This window comes from Mercenaria mercenaria, chromosome 1 (genome assembly GCF_021730395.1).
Source record: "Mercenaria mercenaria strain notata chromosome 1, MADL_Memer_1, whole genome shotgun sequence".
NCBI classification, from domain to species: Eukaryota; Metazoa; Mollusca; class Bivalvia; order Venerida; family Veneridae; genus Mercenaria; species Mercenaria mercenaria.
The window spans coordinates 60,698,559-60,713,008 of record NC_069361.1 but is presented as its reverse complement, the minus strand read 5'-3'; the positions used below and the strand labels follow the sequence as shown (position 1 = coordinate 60,713,008).

The 14,450-nt window shown below is 38.2% G+C and overlaps 1 protein-coding gene across 1 annotated transcript in view; it reads left to right on the top strand.

The window, feature by feature from the left end:
* Window positions 1-14,450, top strand: part of LOC123536279 (RNA polymerase II-associated factor 1 homolog) — a 205,086-nt gene that overhangs the window by 65,230 nt on the left and 125,406 nt on the right. Inside the window, exons 4-5 of the mRNA XM_045319303.2 lie at window positions 2,268-2,334; window positions 10,982-11,083. Coding sequence (XP_045175238.1) covers window positions 2,268-2,334; window positions 10,982-11,083 — 169 coding nt within the window. The remainder of the gene's footprint in view (window positions 1-2,267; window positions 2,335-10,981; window positions 11,084-14,450) is intronic.

Here is a 14,450-nt window from a genome sequence, read left to right as displayed (position 1 = left end):
CTGTCTGGTTTAGAGGGGTTTTACTGTTCACAGAAATGTTTCCCATGATTAGACTATTTGTCACGCACATGACCCAAGGTTGTTCGTCAAAAGTCAAGGTCACCATTGAAGGTCAAGTAAAAATTATTTTTCGCTCCATAACTGTGCATTGATGGATTATCTTAATACTGCACACAAATGTTCCCTATGATGAGGCAATCTATGCATGTAGATCAAGGGCACTATTGAAATTTTAGTAAGTTTTTGTAGTGATGAACACTTCTCATGGTGAGCTTTTGTGACCGCTCAATGTCCGTCGTGCGTCGTCTGTCATGTGTCGTGTGTCCGTCAACAATTCCTAAAAAAAATCTTCTTCTTGAAAAACAGTGGGCAGAATTACACCAAACTTCACAGGAATGATCCTTGGGTGGCCCCCTTTCAAAAATTGTTCAAGGAATTTAATTCCAAGCAGAACTCTGGTTGCCATGGCAACCGAAAGAAAAACTTAAAAAATCTTCTTGTCCAAAACCACAGAGCCTAGGGCTTTGGTATTTGGTATGTAGCATCATATAGTGGTTCTCTAACAAGATTGTTCAAATTATTCCCATAGGGTCAAATTTGGCCCCGCCCCGGAGGTCACATGGTTTATATAGACTTATATAGGAAAACACTTTAAAAATCTTCTTGTCTGAAACCACAAGACCTAGACCTTTGATATTTGGTATGTAGCTTTGACTTATGGTCGTCTACTAAGATTATTCAAATTATGCCCCTAGGGTGAAAAGAGGCCCTGCCCTGGGGGGTACCAAGTTTTACATAGACTTGTATAGGAAAAACTTTAAAAATCTTTTTGTTTTTGAAACTGCAAGGCCTATGCTTTTGATATTTAATATGTAGCATTGCCTAGTGGTTCTTTACCAAGATTATTCAGATCATGTCCCTTAGGTGAATAGAGGCCCCACCCAGGGGGTCCCAAGTTTTACATAGACTTTTATAATAGGAAAAAAAATTTAAAAATCTTTTTGCCTGAAAGTGAAAGGCCAAGGCATTTGATATTTGGTATGTTGCATTGCCTAGTGGTCTTCTACCATAATTGTTCAAATTATGTCCCTGGGGTGAAAAGAGGCCCTGCCCGGTGGGTGGGGCGAGGGGTCAAGTTTTACATTACATAGGAAAAAATTTAAAAAAAATTCTTGTCTGAAAGTTAAAGGCTTAAGCCTTTGATATTTGGTATGTAGCATTGCTTAGTGGTTCTCTTACAAAATTGTTCAAATTATGCACCTGGGGTGGAAAGAGGCCCCGCCCTGTGGGTCACTTGTATATGAGTTATATAGGAAAATATACTTCAAAAATTATCTGATCATATTTCCTGAGTGGAAATAGTGCATGGTTATTGTGATCGCTCGATGTACGTCCCCTGTCGTCTGCCTGTCTGTCAACATTTAGCTTGTGTATGTGATAGAGGCTGTATTTTTCAATTGATTTTCATGAAATTTGGTCAGAATGATTACCTTGATGAAATCTAGGTCAAATTTGAAATGGGTCATCTTGAGTCAAAAACTAGGTCACTAGGTCAAATCAAAGAATTACCTTGTGTATGCAAGAGGAGCTGCATTTTTCAGTGGATCTTCATGAAATTTGATCAGCTGTTTGTCTTGATGAAAGCTGGGTCTAGTTCAAATATGGGTCATGTTGGTCAAAAACTAGGTCACCTTGTCAAATTAAAGAAATACCTTGCCTATGCAAATGGGGTCGCATTTTAAGCACAATATTTATTAAATTTGATCAAGCTGTTCTCAGGTGAGCAACCTAGGACCATTTGGTCATCTTGTTTATTAATAACATATAAATGTCTGGCACATCTTCATTGTGCCATTTATTGGACAATTGAAAAAGAGTTATTTGCCCTTGAAAACAGATTTTTTGGGAAATGCCATTTTCAAGGGCAGATAACTCTTTTTCAGTACCGGTGACCTATGATTTTTATTGCATATTTTTGTTTCTTAGATGATTGTCCTTCAACATCCAAAGTTTGAAGAAATTCTGTTATTGGGAAAAATTTTATACCAAATTCTAGCATATGTCCTTAAAGCACAAAATTTCCCATGTGAATTATGGCATGGGTAGACTAAGTGCAAGATTCTAAAGCAAATGGTGTCAGATTTCTTTGCTAGAAATATCTTTGATCCCCCATGAAGTTGTATTTGCATTTATAAATACACCATGATAAATGTACTAGCAAACAACTTTAATGTATATAGTTTTAATATGATGATTTGTGTTTTAAGCTTATCTTGAGCCTGAAGATGAAAGACTGCTGGATGAGGACTCAACTTCATTTGGAGACCAGAAAAGGTAAAGGATCACATATCTAAAACAGATTGGCATCATCTTACAGGGATGTTTAGCCTAGGTCATCTGTGCACAAAGTGCACTTTCCTCGGAAATTACCTTGAATGGCACAAAACTTGGTCAGTATTAACCTGGCATTGTCCTCTTTCAAGTTTGTTCAAATGTTTTAGCTTGGCCCCTTCTAGGGGCTGCCAAAGCTACCTTTAAATGAATTCTTCTTATAAACTGCTCAATTGATTTTTTGAAAACCAGTTAATAGATTTGGTATGTTGTCTGGTGGGCGGGCGTCTAACTTGGTTTCTGCTTAATAATTTTAGTTTGGAACAAGCTACAGACACCAAAATTGGCCAGTAGATAGATGGCAAGGAGATGAAGGGTGGGATTATATTTGGAGTCATTTGGGTCAAGGTCAAGGTCGCTGTTGCTAAAAATAGAAAAATTGGTTTCCGCACAATAACTTGAGTTTGCATTGATGTATTGAAATTAAACTTGGTCTATAGGTAGCTTATAGAAAAACCAAGGTTGGGATTATATATGGGGTCATTGGAGTCAAGTTCAAGGTCAGGATAACTTATTTAATCTTCACACTTAGAAAATTCCACAGTGGCGCAGTGGTCTAGAGCGTTGGGCCAAAAGCTACTTTTTAGTCAGTGGGACGGAAGGGTATCGGTTCAAATCTTACTGAAATCCAAATTAAAAAAAATAAATAATTTTTTTTGATAAAAAGGTCATTTTAATGGCATTTGGTCAAGGTCAAGGTCACAGTTACTCAAAATAGATTTTTTTTTCTATTAATAGATTTTTTTCTCAATGTAATCATCAAAAAGGTCTTTTTAGCTCATCTGATTTTTTGAAAAAAAATGATGAGTTATTGTCATCACTTGAGCGGTTGTCGGCGTCGGCGTCGGCGTCGGCGTCTGCGTCGGCGTTGCCTGGTTAAGTTTTATGTTTAGGTCACCTTTTCTCCTAAACTATCAAAGCTATTGCTTTGAAACTTGGAATACTTGTTCACCATCATAAGCTGACCCTGTATAGCAAGAAACATAACTCCATCTTGCTTTTTGCAAGATTTATGGCCCCTTTTGTACTTAGAAAATATCAGATTTCTTGGTTAAGTTTTATGTTTAGGTCAACTTTTCTCCTAAACTATCAAAGCTATTGCTTTGAAACTTGGAATACTTGTTCACCATCATAAGCAGACCCTGTACATCAAGAAACATAACTCCATCTTGCTTTTTGCAAGATTTATGGCCCCTTTTGTACTTAGAAAATATCAGATTTCTTAGTTAAGTTTTATGTTTAGGTCAACTTTTCTCCTAAACTATCAAAGCTATTGCTTTGAAACTTGGAATACTTGTTCACCATCATAAGCAGACCCTGTACATCAAGAAACATAACTCCATCTTGCTTTTTGCAAGATTTATTGCCCCTTTTGGACTTAGAAAATCAGTTTTCTTGGTTAAGTTTTATGTTTAGGTCAGCTTTTATCCTAAACTATCAAAGCTATTGCTTTAAAACTTGCAACACTTGTTCACCATCATAAGTTGACCCTGTACAGCAAGAAACATAACTCCATCTTGCTTTTTGCAAGATTGATGGCCCCTTTTGGACTTAGAAAATATCAGATTTCTTGGTTAAGTTTTATGTTTAGGTCAACTTTTTCTCTTAAACTATCAAAGCTATTGCTTTGAAACTTGCAACACTTGTTGACCATCATAAGCTGACCCTGTACAGCAAGCAACATAACTCCATCCTGCTTTTTGCAATAATTATTGCCCTTTTTGGACTTAGAAAATAATTTTCTTGGTTGAGTATTATGTTTAGGTCAACTTTTCTCATAAATTATCAAAGCTATTGCTTTAAAACTTGCAACAGTTTTTCACCATCATAAGTGGACACTGAACATCAAGAAACATAACTCTAACCTGCTTTTTGCAAGAATGATGGCCCTTTTTAGACTTAGAAAATCATGGGTAGGACAATATTTCTATTACACAAAAAAAATCAGATGAGCGTCAGCACCCGCAAGGCGGTGCTCTTGTTTGAAAAATTAGCTTTGAATGATATTTGGGGTCACTGTTACTAAATAAAAAATAGATTTTTGTGCTGTGGAATAGAAGGGTGTCAGTTCAAATCTCAAAACAGATCCAAAAACTTTTTTTTCTTTTTTCGTTTTTTTTTTTGGTGACAAAAGGGTCGTTTAAATGCCATTGGGTAACTAAAAATAGAAAAATATGGTCATAGTTATAATAAAAAATATATGTATGATAGAATATGACAATTATTTAGGTCACCTGTGACAGGGTGATCACATTTTGTCCGTGGTCAGTTGTCTGTCCGTCGTCCGTTCACAATTTCTTGTGAACAAGATAGAGACCACATTTTGCAATCAATTTTAATCAAACTTGCACACAACTTGTATTGCCATAATATCTCAGTTCCTTTCGAAAACTGACCAGATCCCATCATTGGTTCTAGAGTTATGGCCCCTTAAATGGCCAAAATTTGCTATTTTTGGCATGTGATCAGGATAGAGACCACATTTTGCAATCAACTTTAATCAAACTTGCACACAACTTGTATTGGCATAATATTTCGATTCCTTTCGAAAAACTGGCCAGATCCCATCATTTGTTCCAGAGTTATGGCCCCTTAAAGGGCCAAAATTTGCTATTTTGGCTTTTGCAGCCATAAAAGAGACTTCATTTATGGTTTGATTTGATACAAACTTGCAAAATATTTTTAACAACAATAACTCTTCGATTCCATGATGAATCTGTCAGATCCATTCATGGGTTCCGGAGTTACGGCCCCGGATTGACCCCTGGTAGAGCCAATTTGTTAGTTTTTATACGCCCGTTTGAAAAACGGGACGTATTATGAGAACGCCCCTGGCGGGCGGGCGGGCGGCGTCCACAGACTTTGTCCGGAGCATATCTTCTACATCTATAAAGGGATTTTGATGAAACTTGGCACAGTTGTTCACCATCATGAGACGGAGTGTCATGCACAAAAACCAGGTCCCTAGGTCTAAGGTCAAGGTCACACTTAGAGGTCAAAGGTCAAATTCAAGAATGACTTTGTCCGGAGCATATCTTCTTCATGCATGGAGGGAATTTGATGAAAGTTGGCACAATTGTTCATCATCATGAGACAGAGTGTCATGCGCAAGAACAAGGTCCCTAGGTCTAAGGTCAAGGTCACACATAGAGGTCAAAGGATACAAGAAAGAAAACTTTGTCCAGAGCATATTTTCTTCATGCATGGAGGGATTTTGATATAACTTGGCACAAATGTTCACCACCACAAGGCGGATGTCATGCGCAAGAACCAGGTCCCAAGGTCTAAGGTCAAGGTCACACTTGGAGGTCAAAGGATACAAGAATGGAAACCTTGTCCGGAGCATTTCTTCTTCATGCATAGAGGGATTTTGATATAACTTTGCACAAATGTTCACCACCACGAGGCGGAGTGTCATGCGCAAGAACCAGGTCCCTAGGTCAAAGGTCAAGGTCACACTTAGAGGCCAAAGGTCAGATACAAGAATGACTTTGTCCGAAGCATTTCTTCTTCATGCATGGAGGGATTTTGATGTAACTTGGCACAATTATACACCATCATGAGACGAAGTGTCCTGCGCAGTTCCTTTCTTTAGAATTACTTCCCTTTGTTGTTATTATAAATAGCTTATATTGTAACTTTTTCATTACTAGTCGAAGGGAAAAATCGAGACCACTTTTCTGTAGTACAACATGCATGCTACATCCAATTCTGAGGTGTATTTTGAGCTATCTCTACCTGGTAAAGATTTTTGTGTGGACTTACAATTTTTTTTTTGGATTTTGTTGTTTTTTTGTTTTTGTTTTTTTTTAAGATTATCTTCCCTTAGTTGTTACTATAAATAACTTATATTGTAACTTTTTTATAATTGACCGTAGGGAAAAACCAAGACCACTTTTCTGTGGTACAACATAGATGTTACTTTCAAATTTTAGGTGTATTTTAAGGTATCTCTACCTGGTAAGGAGTTTTTTTTGGACTTAGAAAAACAAATGACTTACAGTGATTACTAAACAAACACAGAATTAAAATTCCATTTGCAAATACAGGTGCTAGAGTAAAGAAATTTGCTGTGACGGGCGTATATTGTGACATTCTGGCACTCTTGTTACCTTTTGAACATGATAGAAGTGACATTTTATTCAAATCACTCTGTGTCCGTGGTCCGTCCGTCCTTCCATCTGTTAACAATTTCTCATCGCATCTTCTCAGAAACTACCTGTCAAAGTCACAGAGACCAGAACATGGAAATCCATTTCTGATCAATAACTTGAGAACCATTTGATCCAGAACCTTCAAACTTAGTAGAGGGATAGGACTTACAGAGTAGATGCCCCTGGTGCTTTTGGGGTCACTGTCAAAGGTCAAGGTCACAGGGGCCATCTGCCTGTCACACTTACATTTTCAATAACTGGAGAACCATTTGACCTAAAACCTTCAAACTTTATTAGGTGATAGGGCTTACAAAGTAAATGACCCCTATTATTTTGGGGTTACTCAATCAAAGGTCAAGGTCACAGGGGCCTGAACATGGAAGAACGTTTCTGATCAATAATTTCAGAACCACTTCACCCAGAATGTTGAAACTTCATAGGATGATTGGAAATGTTTGGTAGATGACCCCTGTTAATTTTTGGGTCAATTGATCAAAATTCAAGGTCACAGGGGGCAGAAATTTGAAAACCGCTTCTGATCAATAACTTGAGAACCATTTGACCCAGAACCTTCAAACTTCATAGGGTGATAGGACTTACAGAGTGGATCAACCCTATTGATTTTTAGGGTCATTTGAGCAAAAGTGAAGGTCACAGGGCCCTAAATATGGAAAAAGTTTCTGATCAATAATTCAGAACCTCTTCACCCAGAACGTTGAAACTTCATAGGATGGTTGGAAATGTAGGGTAGATGACCCCTGTTGATTTTTGGGTCACTTGATCAAAGTTCAAGGTCACAGGGGGCAGAAATTTGAAAACCGCTTCTGATCAATAACTTGAGAACCTTCAAACTTCATAGGGTGATAGGACTTACAGAGTGGATCAACCCTGTTGATTTTAGGGTCATTTGAGCAAAGGTCAAGGTCAAAGTGTACTATATATGGAAATTTCTTTCCGATCATTAACTTGAGGAATGTTGAAACTTCATAGGAAGATTTGACATGCAGAGTAGATGACCCCTATTGATTTTGTGGCGGTCATGTTGGGGAGACATTGATTTAATGCTGTCCGTCTTTCAGGACTTCCTTCTGTATGATTCAAAGTTTGTCCTCGCAACTCCCTCGACACCACAGGGTGGATTTATACCAAACTTTCCAAGAGTGATCATTGCCAAGTCTAGCTGAGCATATGTTCTGCATTTGCTGGTTTGGTGATTCTCAGCTGAATTATGGCCCTTGGTTCATCATATTATACGCCCGTTTGAAAAATGGGACGTATTATGGGAACGCCCCTGGCGGGCGGATGGGCGAGTGGGCGGGCGGCGTCCACAGACCTTGTCTGGAGCATATCTTCTACATGCATGGAGGGATTTTGATGAAACTTGGCGCAGTTGTTCACCATCATGAGACGGAGTGTCATGCGCAAGAACCAGGTCCCTAGGTCTAAGGTCAAGGTCACAATTAGAGGTCAAAAGTCAAATTCAAGAATGACTTTTTCCGGAGCATATCTTCTTCATGCATAGAGGGATTTTGATGAAAGTTGGCATAATTTTGTTCATCATCATGAGACGGAGTGTCATGCGCAAAAACCAGGTCCCTAGGTCTAAGGTCAAGGTCACACTTAGAGGCCAAAGGATACAAGAATGAAAAATTCAAGAATGTCTTTGTCCGGAGCATATCTTCTTCATGCATGGAAGGATTTTGATGTAGCTTGGCACAGTTGTTCACCATAATGAGATGGAGTGTCATGCGCAAGAACCAGGTCCCTAGGTCTAAGGTCAAGGTCACACTTAGAGGTCAAAGGATACAAGAATGAAAACTTTGTCCGGAGCATATCTTCTTCATGCATGAAAGGACTTTGATGTAGCTTGGCACAATTGTTCACCATCCTGAGACGGAGTGTCATGCGCAAGAACCAGGTCCCTAGGGGTAAGGTCAAGGTCACACTTAGAGGTCAAGGATACAAGAATGAAAACTTTGTCCAGAGCATTTCTTCTTCATGCATTGAGGGATTTTGATACAACTTGGCACAAATGTTCACAAGCATGAGACGGAGTGTCATGCGCAAGAACCAGTTCCCTAGGTCTAAGGTCAAGGTCACACTTAGAGGCCAAAGGTCAGATACAAGAATGACTTTGTCTGGAGCATTTCTTCTTCATGCATGGAGGGATTTTGATGTAACTTGGCACAATTGTACATCATCATGAGACGGAGTGTCATGCACTGGTCCCTTCTTTTGAATTACTTCCCTTTGCTGTTACTATAAATAGTTTATATTGTAACTTTTTCATTACAAGTCGTAGGGAAAAATCGAGACCACTTTTCTGTAGTACAACATGCATGTTACATCCAATTCTGAGGTGTATTTTGAGCTATCTCTACCTGGTAAGGATTTTTCTATGGACTTGTAATTTTTGTTTTTTTTTTTATTTTTTTGTTGTTTTTTTTTTTTGTTTCTCTTTAAAGGTTAACTTCCCTTAGTTGTTACTATAAATAACTTACATTGTAACTTTTTTATAATTGACCGTAGGGAAAAACCAAGACCACTTTTCTGTGGTACAACATTGATGTTACTTTCAAATTTTGGGTGTATTTTAAGGTATCTCTACCTGGTAAGGATTTTTTTTGTGGACTTAAAAAAATGAAAGAATTACAATAATTTCAAAAAAAAAAAAAAAACGTAAAAAACTAGAAAATTAAAATTCCATTTGCAAATACAGGTGCTAGTGTAAAGAAATTTGCTGTGATGGGCGTATATTGTGACATTCTGGCACTCTTGTTTTATGATGTTTTGGCCACTTCTCTTGATATGTAATAGGGTGGATTTCAACAAAATCTAACAGGAGTGATCAGTGCCAAGTTTTATGATGCATATTATAGGCATGTTCTGGTTCAGTGAATTTCAGGGGCATTATGGTCCTTTATTTGTCGAGTTTTTAGCTCACCAGGGCATTGCTCAGGTGAGTTATTGTGATTGCTCGATGTCCGTCATTTGTCGTCTGTCAACATTTAGCTTGTGTATGCGATAGAGGCTGTATTTTTCAATTGATCTTCATGAAGTTTGGTCAGAATGATTGCCTTGATGAAATCTAGGTCAGGTTGGAATATGGATCATCTGGGGTCAAAAACTAGGTCACTAGGTCAAATCAAAGAAAAACCTTGTGTATGCAGTAGGGACTACATTTTACACTGGATCTTGATGAAATTTGATCAGAATGTTTGTCTGGATGAAAACTAGGTCACCCGGTCAAATCAAAGGAAATCATTGTGTACACAATAGAGGCTGCATTTTACACTGGATATTCATGAAATTTAGTCAGAATGATTGCTTGATGAAATCTAGTACAAATTTGAATATGGGTCATCTGGGGTCAAAAACTAGGTCGCTAGGTCAAATCAAAGAAAAACCTTGTGTATGCAATAGGGACTGCATTTTACACTGGATCTTCATGACATTTGATCACAATGTTTGTCTGTGTGAAATCTAGGTCAAGTTCAAATATGGGTCATCTGGGGTCAAAAACTAGGTCACCCGGTCAAATCAAAGAAAAACTTTGTGTATGCAATAGTGACTGCATTTTACACTGGATATTCATGAAATTTGATCAGAATGTTTGTCTTGATGAAATCTAGGTTGAGTTCAGATAGGGGTCATCTGGGGTCAAAAGCTAGGTCACACAGTAAAATCAAAGAAAAACATTGTGAATGCAATAGGGGCTACATTTTAGGCAGGATGTTCATGAAATTTCATGAAAATCTAGGTCAGGTTCAGATATGGGTCATGTTGGGTCAAAAAGTATCTCACCTAGTCAAGTCAAAGTATATGCAATAGGGGCTGTATTTTTCAGTGGATATTCATGAAATTTGATCAGAATGCTTGTCTTGATGAAATCTAGGTCATGTTGGGTTAAAACTAGGTCACCTGGTCGAATCAAAAAAATACCTTGCCTATGCAAAAGGGGTCACATTTAAAGCAGGTTATTCATTAAGTTTGATCAAGGTGTTCTCAGGTGAGAGACCTAGGACTTGTATGATATTTCGACAACTTCTCTTCCATCATTGGACAGATTTCCACCAAATGTTACAGGAGTCATCAGTGCAAAGTCTAGTTATCATAGGCATGTTCAGCAGAGTTATAGCCCTTGATTTGTCATATTTTACAGTGCTTACACTACTTGCTGTATACCATTAGACTGTGTCATGACCTGTGATTTGTCAAATCTATAAGATTTGTGCTATTTCACAAAACTTCACTGGACTTACAACTGCCAAGCTTAGTTGTGTATATTGTTGGAATGTTATGGTTCAGTGATTTTTCCCTGGAGTTATTGCTTTTAATTTAAGGCTTTTTACAATTTCTGCATGGTAAGTAGTGGTAGACAAACGTTCTTTGTGATAAACAGTCTCTTGTTGATCTGTTTTTTTTATCATTTACAGGTCAAGACATAATAAAATGAATGTTTCCTGGTTGAGAAAGACGGAATACATTTCTACAGAGTACAACAGATTTACACAGAAAGCTGATAAATCAGAAACAAAGTAAAATATTGCAAGATTATTTCTTACTCCATGCAATTAAGTTCATCTGTTATATAGTTAACTTGCCATGTTAAGTTCACAATACTAATTTTTATGCACCCTTCAAAGAAGAGGGGTATATTGTTTTGCAGATGTCGGTCGGTAGGTCGGTCGGAATGTAGACCAATCCGTTTCCGGATGATAGCTCAAGAACGCTTGGGCCTAGGATCATGAAAGTTGATAGGGAGGTTGGTCATCACCAGCAGGTGACCCCTATTGATTTTGAGGTCTGTATGTCAAAGGTCAAGGTCACAGTGACCCTGAGTAGTAAAACGGTTTCCGGATGATAACTCGAGAACACTTGGGCCTAGGATCATGAAAGTTGGTAAGGAGGTTGGTAATGACCAGCAGATGACCCCTATTGTTTTTGAGGTCAGTATGTTAAAGGTCAAGGTCACAGTGACCCTGAACAGTAAAATGGTTTCCGGATGATAACTCAAGAACGCTTAGGCCTAGGGTCACGAAAGTTGATATGGAGGTTGGTCATGACCAGCAGATGACCCCAATTGATTTTGAGGTCAGTATGTCAAAGGTCAAGGTCACAGTGACCAGGAACAGTAAAATGGTTTCCAGGCAATAACTCAAGAATGCTTGGGCCTAGTGTCAGGAAAATTGATAGTTAGGTTGGCCATGACCAGCAGATGACCCCTATTGATTTTGAGGTCATTGGGTCAAAGGTCAAGGTCGCATTGGCCAGGAACAGTTAAACGGTTTCTGATCTTCTTGTCCAAAACCATACAGCCTAGGGCTTTGATATTTGGTATGTAGCAAAATCTAGTGATCCTCTACCAAGATTGTTCAGATTATTTCCCTGGGGTCAAATATGGCCCCACCCTGGGGGTAACATGGTTTATATAGACTTATATAGGAAAAAACTTTGAAAAACCTCTTGTCCAAAACCGCAGGGCCTAGGGCTTTGGTATTTTGTATATGACATCATCTAGTGGTCCTCTACTAAGATTGTTCAAATTATTGTACCCCGACAACAAAGTTGTAAGGGGGGGTATACTGGTTTCAGGTTGTCTGTCTGTCTGTCTGTCTGTCTGTCCGTCTGTCTGTCTGTCTGTCCGTCTGGTCGTCTGTCCGTAGACGCAATCTTGTGCGCACCATCTCTCCTTATCCCCTTGACAGAATTTAATGAAACTTCACACAAGTGATCAGTACCAACAGTAGTTGTGCATGGGGCATGTTAGGTTCTTTTAGAAAAAAAAATTGCAGAGTTATGGGACTTTGTTTTTTGTTACTATACTATATACATAGACACAATCTTGTGCGCACCATCTCTCCTCATTCCCTGGACACAATTTAATGAAACTTCACACAAGTGATCAGTACCAACAGTAGTTGTGCATGGGGCATGTAAGGTTCTTTTAGAAAAAAAATTGCAGAGTTATGGGACTTTGTTTTTTTGTTACTATACTATATACATAGACACAATCTTGTGCGCACCATCTCTCCTCATCCCCTTGACACAATTTAATGAAACTTCACACAAGTGATCAGTACCAACAGTAGTTGTGCATGGAGCTTGTTAGGTTCTTTTAGAAATTTTTTTTGCAGAGTTATGGGACTTTGTTTTTTTGTTACTATACTATATACATAGACACAATCTTGTGCGCACCATCTCTCCTCATCCCCTTGACACAATTTAATGAAACTTCACACAACTGATCAGTAACAACAGTACTTTTGCATGGAGCATATTAGGTTCTTTTAGAAATTTTTTTTGCAGAGTTATGGGACTTTGTTTTTTTGTTACTATACTATATACATAGACACAATCTTGTGCGCACCATCTCTCCTCATCCCCTTGACACAATTTAATGAAACTTCACACAACTGATCAGTAACAACAGTAGTTGTGCATGGGGCATGTTAGGTTCTTTCAGCGACAAAAATTGCAGAGTTATGGGACTTTGTTTCTTGTTAACATACTATGTACATACAGTCTGCATATGCAATCTTGTGCGTGCCTAATCTACCAAACCCTTCCACACAATTTAATGAAACTTCACACAAGTGATCAGTACCAACCCTAGTTGTGGATGGTGCATGTTACATTCTTTTAGATAAATATTCTGCATAGTTATGGGACTTTGTTTTTTGTTACTATACTGTATACATACAGTCTATATACATACAGTCCACATAATTATGCAGTCTTGTGAGTGTCAAATTGCAATGTACTGTGTCAGTGCATGCGGGGGGTACATTCAATACCTTTAGTGATAGCTCTAGTTCCCCTAGGGTCAAATATGGCTCTGCCCTAGGGGTCACATGGTTTACATAGACTTATATAGGGAAAAACTTCGAAAATCTTCTTGTCCATACCACAAAGACTATGGCTTTGATATTTTATAATGTAGCATCATTTAGTGGTTCTCTACCAAGTTTGTTCCAATTATCCCTCTAGGGTCAAATATGGCCCCGCCCTAGGGGTCATAAGGTTCATATAGACTTATATAGGGAAAAACTTAGAATCTTCATGTCCATAACTTACATCATTCAAATTTGGACTACATATATAGTTTTGAGTGGCAAGATGAACCTTGACATGAGTTGACCTTGATCTTGACCTAGTGACCTACTTTCACATTTCTGTAGCTACAGCCTTCAAATTTGGACCACATGCACAGGTTTGTGTAACGAAAAAAACTTTGACCTTGTTATTGACCGAGTGACCTACTTTCACATTTTTGAAGGTACAGGCTTCAAATTTGGGCCACATGCATAGTTTTTTGTTTCAAAATAAAATTTGACCTTGATTTTGACCTAGTGACTTACTTTCACATTTCTCAAGCTACAGCCTTCAAATTTGGACCACAAGCATAGTTTTGTGTACTGAAATTAACTTTGATCTTGATATTGACCTAGTGACCTACTTACACATTTCTGAAGGTACAGACTTCAAATTTGGACCACTTGCATAGTTTTGTGTTCCGAAATAAAATTTGACCTTGATTTTGACCTAGTGACCTACTTTCACATTTCTCAAGCTACAGCCTTCAAATTTGAACCACATGTATAGTTTTGTGTACCAAAATGAAAATTGATCTTGAGATTGACCGAGTGACCTACTTTCACATTTCTGAAGCTACAGGCTTCAAATTTGGACCGCATGCATATTTTTGTGTTCTGAATTGAAATTTGACATTGATTTTTACCTATTACCTACTTTCACATTTCTCAAGCTACAGCCTCCAGATTTGAAGCACATGCATAGTTCTGTCTACCGAAAGGAACTTTGACCTTGAAATTGATCTAGTGACCTGCTTTCACATTTCTCAAGCCACAGCTTTCAAATTTGGACCACATACACATTGTTTTG